This window comes from Solea senegalensis, linkage group LG7, assembly GCF_019176455.1.
Source record: "Solea senegalensis isolate Sse05_10M linkage group LG7, IFAPA_SoseM_1, whole genome shotgun sequence".
Classification (NCBI taxonomy): Eukaryota; Metazoa; Chordata; class Actinopteri; order Pleuronectiformes; family Soleidae; genus Solea; species Solea senegalensis.
In genome coordinates, this window is record NC_058027.1 from 3,121,094 (window position 1) to 3,146,608 (window position 25,515).

At 41.3% G+C, this 25,515-nt stretch overlaps 1 protein-coding gene across 1 annotated transcript in view; it reads right to left on the bottom strand.

Annotated features, from left to right (window-relative positions):
* Positions 1-25,515, bottom strand: part of syt7b (synaptotagmin VIIb) — a 103,763-nt gene that overhangs the window by 17,773 nt on the left and 60,475 nt on the right. The window contains exons 3-7 of the mRNA XM_044030344.1: positions 25,028-25,107; positions 23,061-23,195; positions 20,009-20,206; positions 14,457-14,804; positions 9,394-9,516 (exon numbers count right to left, since the gene is read on the bottom strand). Of these exons, the coding sequence (XP_043886279.1) occupies positions 9,394-9,516; positions 14,457-14,804; positions 20,009-20,206; positions 23,061-23,195; positions 25,028-25,107 (884 nt within the window). The remainder of the gene's footprint in view (positions 1-9,393; positions 9,517-14,456; positions 14,805-20,008; positions 20,207-23,060; positions 23,196-25,027; positions 25,108-25,515) is intronic.

The following is a 25,515-nucleotide window of genomic DNA, read 5'->3' on the forward strand; positions in this document are numbered from 1 at the left end:
GAGTTTGCCAAAAGAAAACATCCTCACTGAAGAGTTTGCAGAATGTCAGATCTCAGGTCAACACTGAGCTTAGATTTTATGATTAACATGTTTATATTTTCAAACTTTTCATTGACTAGTCATAATAATTTCTTTGTTTAAGTGTGGCTTAGACAGCTACTAAGCCTTTATTGTTTGTCTTGTTATTTGACATTACGTGTGGTTTAAAACTGCGACACTTCTTAGAAGAGAAGTTCAAAGGGTTTGTTTGAAAAATGGAATCAAGGTTAATATTTTACTCTCTTATCATTTTCACTTATCTTCCTCAAGAAGTCAAAACAATCATTTTGACATAAGTAATAAAATGATAAAGATTCATCACATTTTTACATCTAGCCTCATGTGGGAAAATAGTATGAACTATGATTAAATTCTTTATCATTTATGTGGATTAATAAAGCTAGAAATGGAACCACGACTGGGTGTATATAAACTTTTAATATCCAACATCCACGGCCAGTACTTTTAAAAGATGATACTGGGACGTAACAGAAGGCCGATGGTTGTGTCGCGTAAACACATGATATATAGTATTATTTCCACAGGGAAATCACATTCCTTTAGAAATGAAGCAGATTTATCAGCGTCTGACAGAGCTGACAGTCATCGACACAAACAGAGGAGCCTTTCCATGACATCACCCTGTCACAGTGCCAGTCAACACCCCCGGGAAAAGGCTGAATCAGGAGACGGTGGAGTTCAAAATAGGGAAAAAAGTAAGCGAGAGACAACGGTGGGGAAAGCGGGGCACAGTCAGAAAATCGTGCAATTAAATAAAGCACGGCAGAAATTGCAACAGATGACAGAGGGAGGGAGATAATGAAGGATGACATCTTACAGAGACCACAGAGGGGCCACAGAGTAAAGTGATGAAGGGGTGGGGAGAGGAGTGGGAAGCAGAGGGTGTGGGAGGAAAAGTGGATGGACGGGTGAGAACATGAGGAATGAGAGCTACCATCAGGGCCTGAGAAGGAAGTGTTTCCATAAACATAGTATATCTGAGTATTGCTGATCATACACTCGCCCCCAAGGAGACCATGAAACACAATATAGGTCCCATGTCCCATGATGGATGAGGCTCAGGCTCCAGTGTCAGCCCACTCAGCGCTCCTCACCAACAGGGACAAATCACTCAGCCACCACCCCTTTCAACGCGCAGCCTAATACAACTAATGGAGCCGTCCACATGGTTCGACTGGCTCCGTGTTCTTTGAATAGACTTCCTCTGCCTCGTTCTGGAGGTTTATAAATCAAGCCCTGTGCATCAAAGGGGCCGTAGGTAAGAAATGCACGCCATTAAATCATAAAATGACCATGTGTCATCAGATAACAAAACAAAAACAGACTGAAATACCAGCTTGACTGACAACAATAGTCCATAACAGTGTGTTCACAAATTAAATTTCAATTTGCAGGCCATTAACTCTCTTGTTTTGGTTTGGCGTTTTGTTCTGTTGCGACGCCCACCCAATAATGCAGCTCATTGCACGTCGACAGCCGAGCTGCCGACTGAGCAAGCAGAGCAGCAGTGGCTCTGAAATGCAGAACGATATCAAACCTAAAGAGCCTCACTACCCATCTCAAAAATGTCTCGAAGACGGTTAGCTTACTCTCTCCCTGTCTTTCTTACATGTTGGATCATGGAATTTTTGCAGTCCATGATTGTTGCCTTGTCACCTTCTCTCATCATGTGATAATATTTCCACTATCACTACCTTAAAATGATCCAAAAAGGCTCAATGCTTGTAAAAAATAGACAGTTATGTACATGTATGTGCATGAACGCAGTGTAAAGTCCTTGTTTACTTGCTTTGGAAACGTTCTGTGCACAGCAGCTCACGCACTATGATGTTTAGAATTGGAATTGCGACTATTGAAAGGTATTAAGGGGAGTAAACAGAGGTCGTGTCCATTTCAAATGTGGAAATAAAAGTGTCTAAAATGTGTCTAATGACTTTTTATTTAAACGAGAACACGACTGTTTCTTTTCTCCTGCTTCTCACTGTCACCATTCTCGCGACGTCCCGCTCGCTGTCCTTTCATGGGCCCTCTTACATCAGCTCCCTGCTCGTAGCCACAAGGAGCAAATGGTAAATGAGCTGCAGACTTAGATCTGACAGGTTTTTTCAGAAAGATGCCTCGTTTGTGCTGACCTACATTGCTTTTTCCCTCCAATCATCTTTCCTGCGAGACCACTGTTGGCCTCAGAGGCTGCCATGGGGACCAGTGGCCCAGCCTAGAGAGTCATTAGGAGACTTGACTCGCTGTGATTGCTGGCTCGAGCACACAGTTGAAAGAGTCGGATATGCCAGCTGATAACGGGTGGCGACAACTTCCTGCTTGATTAAAACGGTACAGTCTGGCATTGTGCGACTAAGCGATTGCAGTATGAAGTTATCGCAGCCAAGATTGGAAGTTTGATTCCCATTGAGGCCACACAGACCACAGATTTAGACAAGCGTTGTGTTTCGTTGTGCATGACAGCAACAAATCGAACGCCATGTGTTCGACCTCGCGTATATAAATATATAATAACACCTCGTGTTCATAGACTGAGAAGAAATATCCATCCATCATCCGTGTTTGAGGGTCACGGTTAGAGCAACACTAGAGCCAATAACAGCTGAGTGAGAGACTCTGGACAAAGGGATTGTTCTAAATACTGGGCCACATTTTCTTTCAATAGATTTTGACTCAATATTGTGTTTTATTTCTTTTACAGAAAGTTACAGATGAAATTTGTCATGCTGCCTTCTTGGCATTTCTAATCTCATTGAGGCATTACCCGGTTAAATGAAAGGATACATATTCACAATATGGTAGGCCACGACCACATATACAGGCAATTCAGAGTCTCTTATCGGCCATCGATGCAGCAGAAACTCTCATCCGAGCCTTCGTTACCACCCGTCTGGACAACTGCAATGGAGTCCTGTTTGGGATTTCAGGCTCCAATACATTATGAACTCCACAGCAGGAGTTCACACCTGTTCCAGGCACATCGCCCCCACTCTCATCCACCTCCACTGGCTCCCGGTCAAGTCACGCATCACCGACAAAATCCTTCTCCTCACCTAAAAATCAGTCAACGCACAGGCTCGTCAGTACCTGTCAGACCTCCGGTCCTCAGCCATGAGTCTACTCAAAATCCCTCACATCCATCTCTGCTTTCAGCACTCTCTCCCATCCGATCTGCACGCAGCCCCCCCAACTCTGGACAGCTTCAAAAAAACTCCCCGAAACCCATCTTTTAGATCCAGCCTGATAACCACAGTTCAATCGTACGCTCTTCTTGTACTGTAAAGCATCCTTGGGTTTTTTGAAGGGCGCTGTATAAATGGAAATTATTATTATTAAAGGGTAAATGGTTTGAATTTATACAGCGCTTTTCTAGTCTTGATGACCACTCAAAGCTGCTTTCTGCCATTCACTCATTCACTCACACGTTCATACAGCGCCTCCGTGTGCAGTGCATTTTTTATCACTCACCTTTCATAACCATTGTCACGCGACCGTGCATGTAGACTAGCATGGAATTAGATTTGTGTCATTATTTTCAACAGACTTTTCACGAAATAACACAAAATAAAAATACACATATTGCAAATAAAATATGGATTTAATCATTCAAAAATATTGGATTTTATTTGACTTATTTTATCTAACGTTTGTAATCTGACAAACGTTAGATATTTACAATTAAGACAGACAGCGTGACTACATCTGGTCCATTGAGCTGTCCCTCCAAAACTCAGTAGCCAATCAGAAGGCAGCATCCTAAGGCCCGCCCATGGTCAGAATCACAAACAAACAGTTTGGAGCGCAAACGCAAACGTCCGATCATTGCAAACAAAAAGTGGATTTACAAACAAATAAAATACAATATTTTTGAATGATTAACTCAATATTTTATTTGCAATTTGTCCTTTTACATTTTTGTTCGCTAAAGTGTTGCTTTGCTTTGTGAAAAGTGTTGTTTGAAAATATTGACACAAATCTAATTCCATGGACTAGCTGAGCCGGGACTTGAACCAGCAACCAAAGAAATCTAAAGCTTATATTTTATTTTACCTGCATTTGACCCATCCTAGAATTAGGAGCAGTGGGCTGCCACACTGAGTAGGGACTTGGACCAGCGACCCTCCAGTTACAAGCCAAGTTCCCTTTCCACTTGGCCACAGGCCCAAAGACTCGCTCTACCACTGAGCTACCGTGGCCCAAAATCCCAATCTGCATATGGAAGCTGGAGATCAGGTTCAGACAATTCATTAAAGCCAGTGTTTGAATCCCTGATTTTGACCACAACTACAAACCTCTTGCTGTGAGTCAACACTTCTATCCACATCCATAGAAAAAACATACTGTATAGGATGAGGCAATATTCTTCCATTTCTGACAGCTCGGGGGCAGCAAACCAAGCTGCAAACACAACACTGGCAGACGTGGGGATTCATTTGTTACAAGCAATGACAGATTCCATTCACCAGGAGGAGAAATCAACAAGGAAGTTGTGTTTTTGGTTACGTCTGTCTGTCTTAACTTCAGCGGTAAACAACCGATTTGGCTGGGGATGCAGGTTATGGTCGTCGTCTAGATTCACATTTGGGATTATTGTTTTTTTACAGTGAGTGTAAATAAATAAAACAGTAAAGCTGTGTGAAGTGTAAATGGAGCTAGTGATGCCAGTAATTTCATTTTATGAAAAATGATAGAAGAATGCAGTGTTTGCATTTAAATCAACTGCACATGAGTGGAAAAAAGAACCCCATGCGTAAGGATAGGGAGTAGAGACATGGACAGAAGGTCTGTGAGCAGGTGTTTATGGCTCACTTCACACTCTGACTGATTTTACCCTCACTTAATGCTCATTTTGAGGTTGTAAGTGGTCAACACCGCTTGTTACGCCGAAGAGGAACCAGAACATCCTGATACTGTGTGAAAAAAAAACAAAAAAAAAACAGGCCGATCAACAAACCAAAATGTGCAAACTGATATATATTCACAGTGATCCACACTCGACTCGCGGCAAACATCCCATCACTGAGAGTCTGTTTGTGCACTTTGATATTTCAGAAACTGTTCTTTATGATAAAGCTTTTCCAAACACACGCTCGTGTTTGTTTTCCCGTTGCGTCGACTCTCCGAGCTCATGAAGATGCAGCTCTGCCGCACAACAACAGCTTTGCCAGATAATAAAAAGACAAAAACGGCTTCAGAGCTTTATCACAGCGATCTGCAGGTGGGTGATTATGTCCAGTCGTCCACAGGGCATCGGCCAGACGACCACACTGGCCCAGGCTTACATAAAAAGCACTGTCTCGCATTAAGCGCTTAACGGATCTTTCACTTAACGCGGAGTGAAAAACGTGTCCACCGACGATAATATAATCAATGATCACAACACTGGTGTTTGAATAGATCTCAATAACAGACAGCTTGAGTTACAATTTATCACCAAAATTCACAAATTCACTTTTGATTTCACTGGAGGTTCCCTTTTCTTAGTGCATGTAAAAAAAAAGGAAGAAATAAAGAAGCAGGTGTTATGAATAAAACTGTTTCACATAAGTGACAAGTGGTAAAAATAGATGGGGACAAAGCTGCAGAGCTCTGACAAGCGTCTATATTAGATGCACCTGTTCAACAAGCTGCTGAAGTTCAAACCCAAGCATCAGAACGCAGAAGAAAGGACCACCCTGCGTCTGTGTGTCTCGACACAGAACAAATCACTTCCTGTGTGCAGCACGGGAATGTTGCCAGGTGATCTTAACACTTGAGAAACACAGAGTTAGACTCAATCAGCACCGCGTGAACTCACTTGACGACACTTTTAATGTACCAGACATTTGTTTATTTAAAAAAAAAAGGTACGCGCTGAGAGTTTTAAGTGCCCTTGAATGTTGACGTTATGGTCTGAATATCTCAGAAACCGACTCTCAAATGGCAGAAAGACAATTAACTCAAATAACTACAGGTTAGAACAAAAGCATACATACATCAGCAGCAGAAGACCACACAGGGTGTCAATGCTGACACTTTATTAAATGGCATTTGTACCTAATACTATTATTTAATATAGATTAGTGTCAATATTTTCAAACAACACTTTTTAAGAAGCAAATCATATCGGAAGCTGCCAGCTCAAAGGACCAGAAGTCTTTAGTAGTCAAACTCAGTAGCCAATCAGCAGACAGCTTCCTAAGGCCTGCCCACAAACAAAAACAAAAAAACACACCGCAAAGAACATTTATTGTATTTTCAAACAATAAAATAAAATATTTCGGAATGATTAAATCAATCTTTTTTGCTTCTTAAAACGTGTCGTTTGCGTCGTGAAAAGTGCTGTTTGAAAAATATTGAACCAAATCTAATTCCATATACTTTCATATTCAGCACGAGTACACAAATCAAACATTTTCGTCATGCATGAAAACGGAGGATATAAGCGCTCTATTGCTCTGAGATGATTGTGATGCACAATGAAAGTTCACATTGAGTCAATCCCGAGTGAATATGATGAACACTGTCAGAGCTAAAAAAGACTGCTAAAAAGACTGCTCAAATCCAACAAAGTGGCTTAAAACCACACGTCGGACCGGGAAAGTCATGTGAAGAGGGTAGAGTGGAGTAATTAGTGAAGAAATATTAGCACTCGGAGCTTCTGGGCAAAAACACAACAAAAAAGAAAAGTCTAAATTGGACTTTTGTCCAAACGCGGAATGAAATAAACGCTAACACTGCTAAAAAACATGTTTGGAGCTTGTTCCACTGCCCCGAAGTGGCCAATCACAGTTAAATTAGAGCTTAAATTAAAGATACTATGTGAATATGTATGGTTTGTTTATTTACTGTCCATATATAGAGGAATTGACTGAGCAAATACAGATCTGACCCACATAAAGCACACACACACACAGCCTTTGGTTTTATCCTATTATTTCCCTTTTTTTTTTGTTAATCAGATTGTCGTCTTTGTGAATATTTGTGCTCCGAGCTGAATTTGATGTCATTAATAAAACAAGAGAATCTGAAATCTCTACGGAGGGTTCTATTTTTATCTCGCAGCAGATTTCTCTAGAAAGCTGAGAGCAAAGGTTCCCCACTCTGTGTCTGTGTGTGTGTGTCTGTTTTACTGTGTGACAGTGTCTTGTCTTGTCACATACTGTATATTCTTGCCGGGATCATCCTCTTCTATTGTTCTTAGTCATGCCGGGCTGCTTGAAAACAGCCAGGAGCAGCGGCAGCAGACAGAGAGACACAATGAGCTTACTGGGTAACAACACAGACAGAGAGACGAGAGTGATGGACAGAGATGATGATGGAGCGCTGTTATTAGGTGAGGAAGGACACTAGACTTAGCCCACGCGACCCCTCCAGATAAAGGCTCGCTGACTGGCTGTGATCAGAGTTAGGTGCTTGACAGAGGGAGAGCAGACGACAGCGGTAAACCGGTCGTCATCCCACGACTGACCTTTGAACATGTTTAGATTCCGAACGCATAAATATGATCGGAATTGTTCCACTTATCCACAAAAAAGAAGAAGAAGATACATTTCTCACGTTCCTTTTTCTCAGAGAGAGCTCTTTTTCCCCATCAAGCACAAACTCACAGATGACCTAGTTAGAGAAGCACACTCGGATGCGTTTGCAGAGAGGTTTGGAGGAAAGATGTTCGAATAAATGCAAAAAGCGGCAACAATGCGGGGAGGGATTACGCTGGGATTTATAAATCAAGATTTGTGGGTTACAAACTTTATCCTCCCTCAGACAGTTTGAGGACGTTTGTTCGCCGTCTACGAGATCGTGTTCGTCGTCAGGAAGCTGCCGTGAGAGCAACTGGCGTAGATGAGAGGTTGGCATATTTTTAGATGAGTGTTTCATGTGAGGAAGCTCACTTCTGAATAATGGGGGTGCCCCTTCCCCCCCCGCGTTCCCTAGGACTCAAAGATCAAAGACGCGGAGAAGAACTGCGGACAATTAAGCTGACTTACACAAGGTATGGGCGGAGAAGACGACGGGAGCACAACACAGTGAGAGAAGAGGAACCAAAATATGAAATAGGGGGGAAAAAATGAGCGGAAAACACAATGCTGCATAAAAATTAATAACATAAAGATTACACATTTAAAGATGTGTGGGGGAGTTAACGTAATTAAATAAATGATTTGTCTTTTGTTTCTAATAAGATGGAACATTTTCACCATGATTTTACTTCTGGTCGTGGGCAGAAAGCATGTAGGTGATCGTGGGGGTGCATTTTGTGTCTTGACATCAGTATTCTAAGGCCTTTTTCAACTGAATGAATAAAATACATCGGACTCAAAGCACATTCACATGTGTTTTGGAACGCGATTGAAACGAGATTTGTACAGATGCAGCGCCGTCTGAACTCCCCGGCTGCTCATAATCGATCCCTAATTGTCATTTTGCATCACTCTGAACGCGACAAACAAGCGGCGATGGGAATACGAGACGGTTAAATGCACATAAATGCCAAGTGTGACTACAGCACAGAACATATAGTGTATCAGCACTGTCTCGAGAGCTAAATGATGCACCTTCATGCACGCAGATGGGTTTGAAAAGTTCTTATTTGAAGATAAAAATGTTCCTGCAGTATGAACACATCCCAAAAACCCTTACATCTAAACTCTTGCTATAAAGCTAAATATCCGATTACAATAACACGTGAGCGTTGCCTCCGTATGTGTGAAAGAGGACAGTCATCATCATCATCTACCGCTTTATCCTCCAATCTCAACTACATCGGACTCGAACCCGGGTCTTCTCGCTGCAAGGCGAGAGTGCTAACCACGACACCACCGTGTGGCCCTGAAAGAGGACAGTTTTCCCCTTAAGCAAACAGTCGATTAATCGCAAACACATTACTAAACACAAATATCATAGGAGGGAAAATGTGTTGTTTAAGTTGCACTCAGTATCGTCTGTGTTCACATCAGCTGATTAAGATGCATTTTTAACAGCTGGGTTACGGTACGATGAAAGTATGACGACGTTCTTCTGTTGTGAAGCCTCGTGTTTTAGGATTTTTAGCCAGTGCCGGTTTCCTCAAAACCGGATACAATCACATTCAGAGGAGAGGAGGAGGCGGCGGCTCTAATTCAGAGCTCGTCCACTGAATTAACTGTCAATCACGTAGAGCCCATGATCAAATAAATGCCATGTTTTGTCATCTATTTTTTCCTAAATAGGTCCATCATTTACAGTGGACATCACGCTGTATTGAAGAACTCTGTCGATGGAGAGCCTAAACTATGATCTATAAATAGAGTGGTAAGTAACAGAGAGTCTGACTAACTCATAACTCATCCTCTTCTCTCTTTCTTTTGTTACCTCTTTTCAGGTGTGGTTTCATTCTCTTTGCTCGCTGGGGCCTCCTGCAGATCTGGGAGGTTGGCAAAGTCATCCTGTTCGGCCAGCCCGATAGCTAGAGACAAAACAACCATCTTCCCCTCACTGGACACATGGACAAACAAAACAACACACAAAGACCACACAGGTATGTAGACAAGTGGAGGTAGAGGAGCACACACACACACACACACACACAGACAACAACACAGCACACATTCAGTTCATGAACAAAGACAGAGGGAGAGAGGTAGTAGACTGTTGTGAGGACACTATTTAATTTGAACAAATATTCAGTCCAAACTTGACATTGCAGTGTTATCTCAACCAACACCACTGTGCTATGGGGTGAATTAAGAATACACGCTGTTACTGCATACATTACTTGCTATTTTGTGTCCCAGTTTTTTTCAGTTCTGTTCCAAACAGCATATAAACTATAAACTAACACCTCGAAACCATAGAGTTTTACTGTCTGTTCCAATTGTTCAAGTTATGGCATCAAAATGACCTGATGGTGCAATGTTTAAAGGTCCAGTGTTTCACTTTTTTGGAGGGTTTATTGGAAGAATCGCTTTAACATACAATTTGTAAAATGACTTTAGGCAAGGGCCTTGCTTTACAGCGGCGGCCATGTTGTGTTGCTTTGTTTCGAGAGCAGCCTGAACGAGCAAACCAACCTAGAATAATGGCGCGTCCACTCGCCACGACACGGCACAGTACGTTTAAGTTGCGTTTCCACCAGCGTAGTACTTTTTTTAGAGGTGACACTACGCGTGATGTCGTCAGAGTGCCGTCACAGGAAGCTGAAAAAATCAAGCTGAACAATGCCGAATTGTAGATCAGTTAAAACTACTAAACAATCCTAAAAACGTGGGCTAATCACCAACATTTACCAGGGAAGTGTCTAAAATCTGATCGTGATGGAGACTGGCGGCGGCATCACAAATCCTGCCGCTGTATTTCAGGGTCAGACTGAGTCTATGCTCTGGTTCTGGGAGGAAGCACTGAACAAATACTTTATTTAACTGATTCTAATGATTCAGTTACACTGAAAACGTCTGCTTTACAAGTCACTAGTCACGTGTTTGAGTCATGGCTGTGTAGGCACTATTTTGTAGTGGAAAACCAAATTAAACCGTGCCGAGCCGTGGTGAGCCAAAGCGAGCTGGGACCACAGGTGGAAACGGGGCTTTACTAAGCAAACAAACAACCTACATTCTGCAGTCGCACCATTAGATGTCATCAATACTTACACACTGGACTTGTAACATCGAATTTCATTATGTGTAGCATGTGTAGTTTCAACAGTGTCACATTATATTATGTCCCCGCTGGGGCCCTTTAACACTGACCTGATGTATTGATCTCATCTGAAGTACCTATGGACTTGGTGTCTATTTAAAAAAGTCTTCACTACAGTGGATAAAATGTGATATTCATCATCACTGAGCCTATAATTCATGAGCATTTATTAAAAACATCCATACAATGTTTTTGCTTACACTTCTGTGTTCAAATATATGAGATTCAATAATGCAACATTGAACAGTGTGAGCAAGAATCCATCCTCAGGAAGGTTTTTAATCCACTCCAGATACAGTGGTTATTAGATATTTTGAATACAATGAATATCACAGGGAGAAAAGTAGAGAAACACTGTTGCCATGGCTTTATCATCACCTGCTATCAGTTTCACAGAAAAATACAACGAAAGAAGAGTCTATAAGAAGAGTTTGGGCTATTATAGAAGAGATAAAAGTAACACTAAGTGAAATGACATGCAGAGAAAAAAGAAAAAAACAAGACCATTAAAAAAATTAAAATTGAAGTGGCTTTACCAAAAAACATCTCATTGATTTACAGCGGTTATTCTCCCTCCCTAACATGCCTGGAGTCATTTAAATGACTTCCCACTAAAGAATGATGCGCCATAAATTTGAGAAGCCAAGCAGTGACCTTAACAAATAAACATTTGCCCACGACTAACCTTGTAATTCACAGTTACAATAAAACAAGCCACATGCAGGCACGAAACTCTTCTTTCCTTTTCTGTGCCGATCCAAGGACATCCTTTATGTACGTTCTTTATCTAGCATTTTATGACACAAAGAGATCAAGGTCAATTCTCTAGTTTTTATAACGCCTTGTTTTGAATGCCACTTTGATGAGGCAAAGACTGAAAGAAGCTGGCTTCTAATGGAAAAACAGGGAAGGTTAATAGCTGACAACATGAAACCGTAATCAAGTATCTTTCAAAATGAGAAAAATGAAATCTTGTGATGATGATGATTACAAATGAATGATTGTAGACATTAGAAGTCGACTGATTCAAGGTTTTAGCCCATTCATCAGCTCCGAAAAGACATCTCGCAACATATTGGCATCAGCAGCCGAGGGATGTGCCGCCTCCACCCGTCATGTGGAGACACAGATCACCGCTCTGCATGGACGCTCCACAGACATGCTACTGGCTCTTAGCACACCATGCACAAATGATAGGTCACTGGCTATAACTGTTCAATGAAGGGCCACGTTTGCTGTGCACAAAATGGGATTTTTCACCCGATGATTAATGACAAAAACAGTTCACGATTCATGATTATATATAGAAAATATCAAGAACATGTGAGCTATAGAGGTGCATTCTTTATTTCTACAAACACACATGCAGTGCACGAACTACCTACAGCTAATGCATTCAAGGAACATTGCAAATTTCATCATTTCTGCAGTCCAATGTATATATTCTTGGATTATCATGACATTGACTGTCATTTTTCTTTTTTTCCACCCTTGGCTGATTGATCATCTCTCAGCATTTTCATGCTTCAGGCTGTTTTTATTCTATCTGCATTTTAAAATCCACTGTCAGTCGACCTCTGGTACACAGCTCCCCGAAGTATATAATGGATAAAAAGGGTTAAAGACTCAAAATCTTTTTTAAGGTACAATATTTTTGTGTCTCCCTAGTCTTCCCGATCTTCCCCCTCATCTCACGCTTCTGATTCATCCTCCCAGCCTGCCTGCATTTCTCCGGAGTGCATTACCGCCTTAAGCAACATCAACAAGAAGAAGAACATATTAGTCCTCCAGAAACAGCCGCCCATTAGGGATTTGTATTACCAGCATGGCAATCATCAATAACATGAACAGATGTGCATACGACCGTAAAAGACATGCACACTGGAAGTGGAATGCTCTGAAAATCACAACATAATGCCAGCTCTATTTATCTGAGACGCTAGTGCCTCGCTTGCTACAGTGACACGCTGAACACAAGTGGAAGGTGATGCATTAGGTTGGTCATAGCCCACTGATAGCAAACGCATAATATTCCCACTGCCCAGTTTCCCCCCTCCAGGGTCAACAACTGGCACGTTTGGTCTGCTGAGATTCATGAGGACAGTTGACAATGGGGGATGCAACCTCCCTACGTATACTGTATGTACACAGCTTTATTTCCACTGACAATTCCAAAGGGTCACTGGCTTGGAGACACTGTTAAAGGGAAGACATGCAAAACAAACAAACAAAAAAAAAAAGTGCAGAGGCGTACAGATGTGTGAGAGGAGGATATGTGCGAGTGTCGGCGCTCACGGCCGCGGAGGGGGCGTTTACGTGCAGCTGCTGCTTTGTAGAGCACATAATCTGTAATCTATCGTTCAAGTCAAGTGGAGGAGGAGGAGGAGAGCTCTCTCTGTGCTTTGTCCCTCAAACAATCTGTCGTCCTGCTCGGTCATGAATGGATCTGGAAACAGCTCGAGTGACCTTGGTAACTACTTCTTTTGAAGCGAGGTTTTTTACGACTCTAATTGTTCTCACAGTAAAAGCAACATGACTAATGTTCTCGATTTTGTTGAGTAGTTGGACTTAGATTTGCCAACACCCTGTAAATCCATAGAAATCTGTGTTTCCATTTAAGGTAATGAACGTTTCCTCTCTGCTAACACTTCCAAGCTAAAACCCCCTTGAGTTGCTTTGATAGATTTTGAACAGCGGTGGTGAAGACAATTCCCATGATCCCACACTGCATTCAGATGTCATCAAACTATGTCTTTTCTTGTGGTTTTCACTGAGAGACTCTTTGCAGCAGAAAGTACAGTACATTTTTTGTATATCTCCAGTTTATTATATTTTTTGAATAAATTGACTATTTACTTATTTACTATGTTGTTTTTAATGCTTTTCAGTGTCTGGTTTAGTGTGATCTGTACATTTGTTGTCTTTTTTTAATGTTTTTGTTGATCAAATTTCCTTTTGGATATCAATGAAATTGAGGTTGAAGTTAAGGTTGATAACCCTGGAGCTGACATGACATAATCAAAAAACACCTTTGAACATACAGTATACTAGAATCCTTTCAACGAACTCAAACATTTAAAAAATACATTTAAAAGTGTGCACGTAATCCCTATGGCACCGTCCAATCAAGGTGCAGCACGGAACAATGAAGGAAGTAAGTAAAGCTAATATCTTTAACATACAAAAATCATGAGATCGTCAAAAATAACAGGTAGTTACTGGCTAAGAGTTGCATTACTTTTATAAGAAGTGGCTGTGTTTACTATAAATGTATAGTTATGCCACATGTGACTGTAATTTAAAAAAACTGCTTCATAGGGGTTTCCGGTAATGGCCACAACAAAGACAAAAATATGGTTATATTGTTCATTGCAGAGTGTCCAACTTTTCATTTTCAGCATGAACGGTAATTCAAGGATAGATTATGTTAAGCTAATCTTAATTTATCACTGAGCAGCAGTCATATGTTAAACAGATGAGATTTGTGCAGTTTCCTCACCGTCCCGTTCTCGGACAAAAATGTGATTATTTCAGTTATGGTAAAAACTTGGTAAAAAATGTCTAATGTCTGCTGCCTATGATTTATTAATGGAGAGCTATCAGTGCCGTGTCCAATAATAACGTCCATGGTGCACATTGCATCACTGATGATAAAAGCAGCAGTTTTATCATCAACAGTGTCTTCTATTCATTTTTCCTGAAAGATCATTTTACAGAGAATAAAACTTAATGACACTCACAAGAATGACTTGACGTCCAGCCCTCTGTGGCGGATCTGCTCCATCATGTGATCCCAGCTGCCCGGATTCGACCTTGATCGGCCAGTCCCTGCTCCTCTGTACCGGGAGGCTCCAGCCGGACTCCCCCGGACCCCCCGCGGGCCCCCACGGTGACCTCCCGCGCCTGGGCCCGTGTGAAGCTGGCCCAGGCTCTGCGACGTAACCGGGGGGTCGTTGGGACCCGGGGGGGGCTGGTGAGTGAGGGGCTGTTGGAGACTCTGTTGCCGGACCAGGGGCCGAGGGCGAGCCACGGCCGAGGACGGGATGTGCTCAAGGGTGGAGGCAGATGACAGGGAAGCGTCCCCGAAACTGAGCAGACACATGGGGGCACCAAGGGAGGAGACGGTTACAACATGGTAGACACATTGGTGATACGCTGGACTCGCACATACGCGGTGAGAGCGTCAACTGAACGCAAATGTCAACTTTTTGGCCAATCAAATATGCAGATATGCAAATATTCCAACACAAAGTGCATTGGACCGTGGGCACAGCTGACTTTATGCTGCTCTGCTCACCTCTGACAGCTAACAGCAAGTGTCAGGTCTGCCCACAGTCAAGTGTTTAAAGCGCCGCGTATGTGGGAGTCCACCAGTAGAGCTCACAAGCGACTTTTAAATGACTTAGAGGCAGGAAAAGTATTTAGTAACACATGATTATGTTGATATTAAGTCAAAAACAAAGTGCAAATGAGTGAAACGTCTGTTTGCAGAGAATGTTCAAAGGAAACAGAATCAACAACGAAGAAGATCAATAAGAAAAAGGGGAAGAAGAAAAAAGAACAGCGACGATTATTATTCATCTGTTAGTGTAGAATTTTTCAGACTTGTGTACGGATGGGCAGACATGCAGCAGTGTGTAAACACTCATTTATTCTCCTCCCAACTGGTGTAGCCTACAAATAAAGCCTCTGCTGTGGATTAAAGTTCAGAGTATAACTATCACTTAACCTGAGCCTGTATTTAAACACTTTGTGTACCTCACATCTCTCCCTAATTACCAGCCTCTACCTGTTTTTGCTTCGTTGTCTTTTGCTTCCACCCGTGTGTCTCCTGGGTCCCGTACGCGCCTGCTTTTTTTTTCCCACTCTTCCCTTTTACCTCTGTGCCTCGGAGCTGAACTGCTCTCTATCTCCTCCGTCCATTCATCTTTTCCTCACCCTCTGCTCTCCCATCAATCTACCTCCACACCCCCTCGAATCACTGTTCCTTAAGTCTGCTCCCTAATTACCGGTCTGCTACTCTTACAATCATGTAATAGTGCTTCACCCCTTATCCTCCCCTCAATCACCGCTCTGCCTGATGACTGTAAGCTTGTGCTGAGCGGTTCTGTCGGGAGCTAATGCTGCGAGGGAGGATTTACAGCCTGGACCCGGGTCGTGGTGTGTTGGACGCGCTCTTCAGCGTTAACTCGGCTCTGACTCTGCTGGGGAGCCGGGAGACAAACCCCAGTGAACAGCACAGAAATGGAAGCTGGATCTAGTAAATACAGGAAAGAGCTCATTTACATCTCCGGTTTCATAAACCATTAAATTACAGGCCACTGGAGTCCTTCTCGAAGACAGGCCTTTAAGTGAATGTTTACTTGTGTATAATATTCGACTGTGAATTGCTATATTGCTGTTTTCTGTTGCGCAGATTAAAGTTTCCAGAGGTTAAAGTCTCCTTCACTTCCTGCATAAACATTCCGAAGCGATTGGGCCTGGATTGAGGCTCCCAGTGGAAATACAATATCAGCTTCTTTGATTAAAAGTCAAAGATAAAAAAAACCCTGTTCATAAAAATCCAAAGATGTTAAAGGTTGCGTTGCATTTACAGTCACACCTCATTTTACAAGCGACTAATACCTCAAAAACTATTTGACCGTACTCATTTTCGTCATGTTCTGCTGCTGAAACAGTCTACGGGTGGTACAAAGACCAGGGAATTGGCCCCTAAACTCACAAACAGGAGCACAACTGAATGAAGTCACCTTGTGGGTCCCCCATCTACACTGTTCCAAATAAAAATTCTTCAAAGTTTACCTAGAATGCATTCTTATGGAGGAGTATTAGGGCCACACAAAAATATTGAAAGAGAGAAAAAAACAGCATGAAATCTGAGATTAAACTCAAAATTCTGAGACAAAAGACTGATTTCTGAATTCAATCTCAGAATTCTGACTTCAATCTCAGAATTCTGATATTTTATTTTATTTTAGAATTCAGATTTTTTCCTTTAATCTCAGAATTCTGACATGTTATTTTAATTTAGAATTCAGATTTTTTCCTTTAATCTCAGAATTCTGACTTTTCAAAATCTCAGAATTCTGAATTTAATCTAAAATAGGATTACATACAAAATCAATGCAAAGAGGAAGTAGATGTGAATTCCACCTCAGATGTGCCTGGGCTACGTAAACCTTACAAATGTTGTCCTTTAATGTCACTGAGTCACAGTGTCACAGCGAGTGTTTGAGATTCTTCCAACAATGTCAATAAAAAAGTGATCAAATCTTCATTTACACATACAGACAGCTATATAAAATGTAACTGACTTAATGAAAAATTCAATACATTTGAAGCTCATGATTCATGGTGGAATTAGACTGGACGTCTGGGAGCCGGTCTGTGTGCTAATAAATTGTCCAGTGTCATAAAATTGGCTGAACTAAAAAAAAAAAGGGTTCTAAATTGAATTGACCGGTGCTGTCTGATACTGTACATCTGTTCTGTGACTGTATCTATCGTGCGGCACCAGCTATTCACACTATACCCTGAACATGAGCTCCCTTCATACACCGTTTCAGATTACTCTCATATCGGGCTTTTTTCTAATTTTCTTCTTGCCTGAAAGTCAATTAAAATGACTGTAAACCTTGAATGATTGCATAATTAAGGAAAAAAAAAAAAGATCAAATAGTCAGGAGTCACAGAGAAAAGGGGGATGGGAGAGAGAGAGGGGGAAGGAAAATGGCCTAAAATAGAAACCAATTCCAGAGGAGAAATGGATATTCAGCCAGATTTGAGTTAAAAGGGGCAAGAAAAGAAGTGACAGAAGTGAAGAATAACAGTCAAATTCGATTTAAGATATCCAGATATCCTATACTGAAATCCTCACAGGTCATGGAGTTGAAAGGTCATGTACTGCACCATCATAAAACCCATTATTCCATTATTTGAGGAAGCAGTTTTTAATATCGACAGTTCAATCAAGTGGCATTGATTCCATTTGTATTTTAAATACTAAAAACGATATTTTGTGTTCTATTTCAACAAGGACGAAGTTTCACGAATACAAAATTGGCAAATAGAGAATGAATGGCGGAGTGACATTAACTGTGAACCCTCAGAACGCGTGGTGTGACTTTTTTCAAAGTCACACCTCTCTTTGTCTTATTGTTATTATTTAATCTCTCTTTACACTTTAGTTTTTTCGAAGTCAAATTACACTGCATTCAACCATTTTGCAGGAAAGGTTTGTTTGTTTTTTTATGAATCAATGTTCTGATAAAACTGCTCTCCTGCTGTTTATGCAACAGCTTGATCCCGGTTTAAAACGTGGATGAATAAACAAGCTGTTTCCGGAAAATCTTCCTTTATGAACAGCTGCTTCTTTTGAAATTCTTCAAACTGCTCGACTGCGGAAAATTGGCACTTGTATAGGAACATTATGACTGTGTGAATTCACTGTGACTGTGCTGACGTAAGTCATGGGCCACCATTAGTTTTCCAATGCACTGGTGAAATTACCACATATTATTATTTCTCCATCTCTTTATTAGAATACATCCAGGAAGTATATGCAGTATTAAAATATCAGAAATCTTCTTTAGTTTAGTTTATTGTCACAGTGTAGTCGATACAATGAAATGCATTTGACAGCTTCTCATCCCTCTAATCACAAAAAGAAAATAAATACTTAATAAAGTACAAGTAAAAATTCAATAAATAATTGAAATGTAGTGGAAAAGCTCCAGTGCAGAATTTCTATCGCCCCCTGTGAACTTCTGAGCTGTCTCTCTCTCTCTCACTTCTCCTTCAGTTGTGCAAGACATTCCATTTTTGTTCCTACAATACTTTGGTGAGTTATCTGTGGTACATCGGACTTTTAACATAATGTTACTTGTCCAGACTGCGTCCAGAAAACTTGATTCAGCCATAGCAACTGCTCGCAGCTGTCTCACTTTACTCTTGTGCAGCATTTAAAACAGCACTATGGCTTTAACTCACACTATTCTGTTCAAAATTAGAAAGATTACAGAGCTGCACAGACATAAAGTCACAATTTTGCATGTGCAAGGCCCACAACAAACGTTTACATCGTACTGTAAATGCTATTTGTTGGCGAGAGAGTTCTTTATAGTGGAGAGACTTTAAGGGTTACTCGTGCATCACAGGGACACCCTGCCAAACAGCTGGCAGCAAATATAGCTTCATCTGGGTTTGACAGTACATGCGTACGGAAGAGGATTAGAAAAAATAGGAAAAAATATTTGAGTTCTGACTTAATTCTCAGAATTACTGACTTTAAACTCAGAATTCTGACTTTATTCTCAGAATTCTGACTTTATTCTCAGAATTCTGACTTTAAACTCAGAATAATTGACTTTAAACTCAGCATTCTGACTTTAAACTGACTTAATTCTCAGAATTCTGACTTTAAACTCAGAATTACTGACTTTAAACTCAGAATTCTGACTTTATTCTCAGAATTCTGACTTTATTCTCAGAATTCTGACTTTATTCTCAGAATTCTGACTTTAAACTCAGAATAATTGACTTTAAACTCAGCATTCTGACTTTAAACTGACTTTATTCTCAGAATTCTGACTTTAAACTCAGAATTACTGACTTTAAACTCAGAATTCTGACTTTATTCTCAGCATTCTGACTTTATTCTCAGAATTCTGACTTTAATCTCAGAATTCTGACTTTAAACTCAGAATTTCTGACTTTAAACTCAGAATTCTGACTTTAAACTCAGAATTACTGACTTTAAATTTAGAATTACTGACTTTATTCTCAGAATTCTGACTTTAAATTTAGAATTACTGACTTTAAATTTAGAATTACTGACTTTATTCTCAGAATTCTGACTTCTGACAAAAAATCGCCGATGGACATCTTCTGCCACCCTGTGTTTCTCCCACCTGCATGGAAAGGGACTCTCTCGCCAAATTGGTCTTTACAGGGTACCCATAGTTCTGAGTTTAAAGTCAGAATTCTGAGAATAAAGTCAGTAATTCTGAGTTTAAAGTTAAAGTCAGAATTCTGAGAATAAAGTCAGTAATTCTGAGTTTAAAGTCAGTAATTCTGAGTTTAAAGTCAAAATTCTGAGAATAAAGTCAGAACCCAAATATTATTTTCCTCTGTGACCCTAATCATCTACCGTACACGAGTACCATTCATGATGCTTCTTCAAACTCGCACCCGTCTTTTGATATCCACACCATGCTGCTGTGTTGTGCCCACTGTTGCCCCGCCCCACACCCCCATGCGTGCCCCCTCCCCTCCATCACCATGCGTCACTCACTTGCCAAACCGCAGACCTCCGGCATGCATGTGGCTCTGGATGGTCTGCCAGCGCCCAGCCTTGCTGCCGCCCGTCACCATGCTGCGTACGCTGTCACTGCGACTGGGCCCCTCCCCAGTCGCAGAGCACGCGCCCCCGCTGTCGCTGGGCCCCAGAGAGGGTCCCGCACCGCCCTGCCCACCCTTATCCACTGCCCCGCTGGGAGGAACAGCGTGGCGTGGGTCAGAGACAAAAGAAACACGGACAGACAGAGAGAACGGACCAGGAAACAAGGAAACAAAGAAGAGAGAGAGAGAGAGAGAGGAAGAGAGGGGGGACAGACGAGAGACAGACGCACAGACGTACATGGTCGGAGAGCAAAAGGATTGTTAGTAAAGTTTGTTAAACACAGTGACAACTCCTGTTTAAAATGTCCGAGCCTCTCTTCAGCGAGACAGTCGGTAAATTAAGCAGTGAAGATGTCTGAGCTGATATTCATGTGTCGGGGAAATGAAGGCCACTGGAGATAACTTCTCAGACAGAACTTTAGACTCCAGGGGCGGGAACTTTGACTGAATGAGGACATAATTGCACAACACGACAACTGCATCGCAGGACAACGCCGTCAATGACAGACACGACACAAGACGATGCGCGTGCATCCTGGTTACCTGGCCTAGTGTTTTGTTAAACACCAACAAAACTCTGTTGTTCTCCTGTTGCATTTTAACAATTTAGCTCAAGTCGCTTCGGTTGAAACGTATATTTATTCCCCTTATGCAAAGCACCGACTTAGACTCTTACTCTCTCGTTCATCTGCTGCCACATACGTCGGAAATGCCACAATTACCGGCCCATTAAATACCATTCAAACGTAAATTATTCCGCCAATAACATAATGCGGCGCAATAACAACAGCGATCGCTGCCGCTGATTTTACAGTCATTTGAATGTCACTGCACAGATAGATTGTAATTGATCTCCCTGTGGTTAAGAGCAGTCGAGTAAGATGTAATTAGGGAGGATAAGAGTGAACAGATTCACTTAATACCTCACAGGTGTGTGTGTGTGTGTGAGATGCATCCAAGTGATGGAAGAGAGGTTGATATGAAACTGACATTTTCCCCCATCCATACACTTAATTGCAGCCCTGTAGACAATGGGTAGTGGCACTATTTTTGGAACAGGGCTCGGCGGACTCGGCTCGGGAGGTGAGTACTCACAGTAGGAGGAGGAGGGATGTGACAGAAAACACAGAGTGAGTGGACGGAGAAGGAAATTAAAAAAAAAAAAAGACAAGGGGAAAACAATGAAACGCAAACAAACACAGTGAAGAAAAAGTTTCATATTTCTCAAGATATTTTGGGAAATGTGCTTATTGGCTTCTCGGGGGAGGTTAGATGAGAAGGTTGACACCAGTCTTACAGATGATTGCTTTTTAATAAGCTGCAAACAACACGTATTATATGCTGTATGTGTCGATTCACACTTCTACAAGGTTAGTTAAGAGCTGGACATGTTTTGAGCCAGGATTGATAGAGTCTGATTTATAGTTACCTGGTAATTAATCATTTTCAAGTCATAATTGCAAGATCGCAAATGCTGTAACTTAGGAAATGCAATCACGCCGCACTTCTGACTTCCACTTTATTGTTCAATAAACATCATCTTTTCCCGCACAACACGTTCTCCCCCAAATCATCCAGCCCGACGGGCAATTGGCGCCCTGTGATAAAGAATACATTCCAGCTCATTCTCCACATGCAACAGCAGCAAACTGTTGCTTTTAGAGGAACACGGTAGTCGGACCTTCTGATGAGATGACGCTGATCAACACAAGCTGCCGGCTGCTTTCGTGTTTGATGAATCGCGACGCATAAGACTGGCGTCACCCGTTCACAGATGAAAGACAAATCGCGGGAATCGTCAACGACAACAGTCAAACCTCTGCAGAAGGTAAGTGTGTGTTTAAGATCCCGACGAGCACATGTGAACACTTGGAGTTGAGAGACTGTGTTGCAATAAGGGGCACAGAGGTTCAGGTGAAACGGTGAGATATGCTCTCTGAGGGTTTGTCTGTCTCCATGGTAACACCCCATGGGTTGCAGGTAAGAGGTAAAGAGGGTCTGATGAGGTGAGCAGGGCTGTAGGAAACTGTGCTTTTTAACTTTTCCATGACCTGGACACTGACACAATATAACGCAGATAAATCATAAAGTGTTTTTTTTCCCACTGTCGATGTTTTCACTTCGACTGAGGCATCGTTTTCAGTCGGTCACATCTCTATCAGGTGCTGCGTGACCTGCAGCGCATACTAAACACCACCTTACTGTGGACATGCACGAGGATTAGGAGGGATGAGGGGGACACGTCTGCTGAAAGACACGTCGCCACGCCGCATCACAGAGACTATTAAAGGTACAGTGTGTAAAATGAGTTGCATGTAGCAGGTGAACATCTCTCCTGCAGAGCCGGCCGTGCTCCTGATATAAATATAAAAGGCTCATTCTGCAGAAATGAGGTAATTCAGGTCATTAATTATGATGACTTTATCTTTTTCCTTCCATTTCCTACCGCTTTATTCTCCACATGAGGGTCACGGGGGGTACTGTGCCAATCTCAGTTGACATAGGGCGATGGGCGGGGTATAACCTACACCTACAGTCCATTTTAGAGTGTCCAATTTACTTAATCCCCATATTGCATGTTTTTGAAGCCAGAGAACCTAGAGAACATGCAAACCCCATGCAGAAAGGCCCTTGTTCCGACCGGGTCTCGAACCCAGGCCTAAAAAAAGTAATTCGCCTAAATAGTACACACTGAACCTTTAAAGTGACATTTTCACTGATGAGAGCGATACATATTGATCAATCTGGCTTTTATTCAAAATATTTTTGCGTCGCATTTTATGCAAATAGCTAATTGCACCAATTTGGCGTGCGCAAAATTATAATGTTAATGTTTTTTATGTCAGTGCAGCTTTGTGGAGGGTTTTCAAGGTGCACTCAAGTCCGTGTTCACTACAGCCCTGCACAGACAGAGAGTTCCCTTACCAGCCAGGACTGAGACTCACTTGGGTGTGAGGCGAGGGTCTCCGTAGGGGGCATAGGGAGACATGTTCAAGAGGAACTCCTTGGGCGGGTAGGAGCTCCACCTCTGCTGCACATTGCTGCTGTCGTTGTTATTCCAGAAGTCTCGGTCCAGGTCACTGTGGCCAAAGAGTAAGAGAGAGAGGGAGAAGTGAGGCAGGAAAGAGCGGCAGATAATCCAAAGACGGTTAAAAAGAAGTCAAAGAGGGACGGAAAAAAAGAAAAGTTAGAGAACTGTCTCAGCAATGAATGTAAAGGTCAGGGAGAGACTTAAATAGAAGCAATAAGGTCTATAAAGTTGTGTTGTGAAACTGTGGACACCTGAACTTACATAATGAATACTTTTGTTCATAGAATCTGTATTAAAATTGACTTTTATAAAATAAAATAAAATTGAGGCCCAGGACAGCTTGTTGCAAAAAGAACTCCATTTGAATAAGAGCTACTATTTATTGATTGATTTAATAGAACATGATGTCTTGTTCTGAGATTAAAGTCAGAATTCTGAGTTTAAAGTCAGTAATTCTGAGAACAAAGTCAGTAATTCTGAGATTAAAGTCAGAATTCTGAGTTTAAAATCAGTAATTCTGAGATTAAAGTCAAAATTCTGAGCTTAAAGTCAGAATTCTGAGCTTAAAGTCAGTAATTCTGAGAACAAAGTCAGTAATTCTGAGATTAAAGTCAGAATTCTGAGTTTAAAATCAGTAATCTGAGATTAAAGTCAGAATTCTGAGAATAAAGTCAGTAATTCTGAGATTAAAGTCAGAATTCTGAGTTTAAAGCCAGTAATTCTGAGTTTAAAGTCAGAATTCTGAGTTTAAAGTCAGAATTCTGAGTTTAAAATCAGTAATTATGAGTTTAAAGTCGTAATTCTGAGTTTAAAGTCAGAATTCTGAGAATAAAGTCAGTAATTCTGAGAATAAAGTCAGTAATTCTAAGATTAAAATCAGAATTCTGAGAATAAAGTCAGTAATTCTGAGATTAAAGTCAGAATTCTGACTTTAAAATCAGACATCAAGTTTTGCATATTCTTTGTATATTTTTCTCGTCTTGGGTTTTGGTCATCGTGAATCATTGTTCCGTTCGGCTGATGTTGGCTTGTTGTTAGTTTCCCAAACATTGCACAGTTTTCTTTTTGCCTCTGTCAGAAACTTCTCTATTATCCAGACCTTGTCACCGGTGCAGATTTTATTGTGGCACGTCACTTAAATGAGTCCGGGTTATAGCGAGACCAAAAGTTCCACCTGCTAAACTTTAGTCAGGACTTTTAAAACATGAGTGGACACTGTATGATCGGCATTTAATATTGTCCAATAGGAGCCTGGTTGTAGGTGATGTTTAACTTCCAGTTTAAATAAACTGACACGGCTGTGCATAATTTAAGATATACGATAAAGAAAGATGTTTTAGTTGTTCAGAAACTTGATAATATGAACTATTTGTACTTCAAACATCAAGGATTTTTTACAAAAAAGTGGATAATCACTCTGTCCAGGGTGAAAAACATAAAACAGGTCGAAAATCCGTATTTAACAAACACTGAAAATGGTTAGCGGTGTCATTTAATGTCCTCCTTTGACAGAAGTATAAAATAAAAGAATGAATAGAAATATTAGTCAGTCAAGAGGAGCAGATAAAAACAGACCTTAATGGGTGTTTACAACCTAAAATGCTCTGCAATAGTGTTTCCAGACTGACCATAATGTCATTTGTTTTTAATGTGTCTGAAAGAGTAAAACTGGTTTAGCAATGTTTTTACAAGAGAATATAAAGAAGTAACTTTTGGAGTTTGTGGTGTTGTTTTTCTGTGTTTGCAGACAGCGAAATATGACCATGCAAAACCTTCCAGAGATGAAGAAAATGGCAGAAACGGCTGTTAAAAATGTGATTCTATCATCTCATCATAGATCATTAGCATATGCCACCATCTTACACCCTTCCTGACACCTACTTGATGGCTTTATTTTCCCCTCGACCTCGCACGGATTCTGGAGAACTCGCAGCTTCCACCCAGGGCTTATTCCGCTTCCCCTGCAGATAGACAGAGACAGAGAATCATGGAAGGCGGGGACGCATCTTAAAACCGGGTCTTGATCATGGTTTACCACAGCAGGTTTGCAGCTGAAGGGCTCATTAAAGAGGCTTTAGAAAAGCATCAGACTCGAACATGTAAAATATGATAAATGAGGAGAGAGCAACAAATTGGTTTGATGCCAGGGCTACAGCCAGCTTTGAGACGTGACGAGGGACCACTTCACCACAATGAGATGCAAAAAAAAAAAACACAGATTCTGCACACAACTGTGATTTATTACGACAATTCTGACCCCAGTTGCTGCACACACTTTAGCTCCTTCACACAAAAGAACTACACATGTAATATGTCTTCTCCTGAATAGCTAACATTCTCCTTAAAGGGGAAAAAACTGGTTCACACAC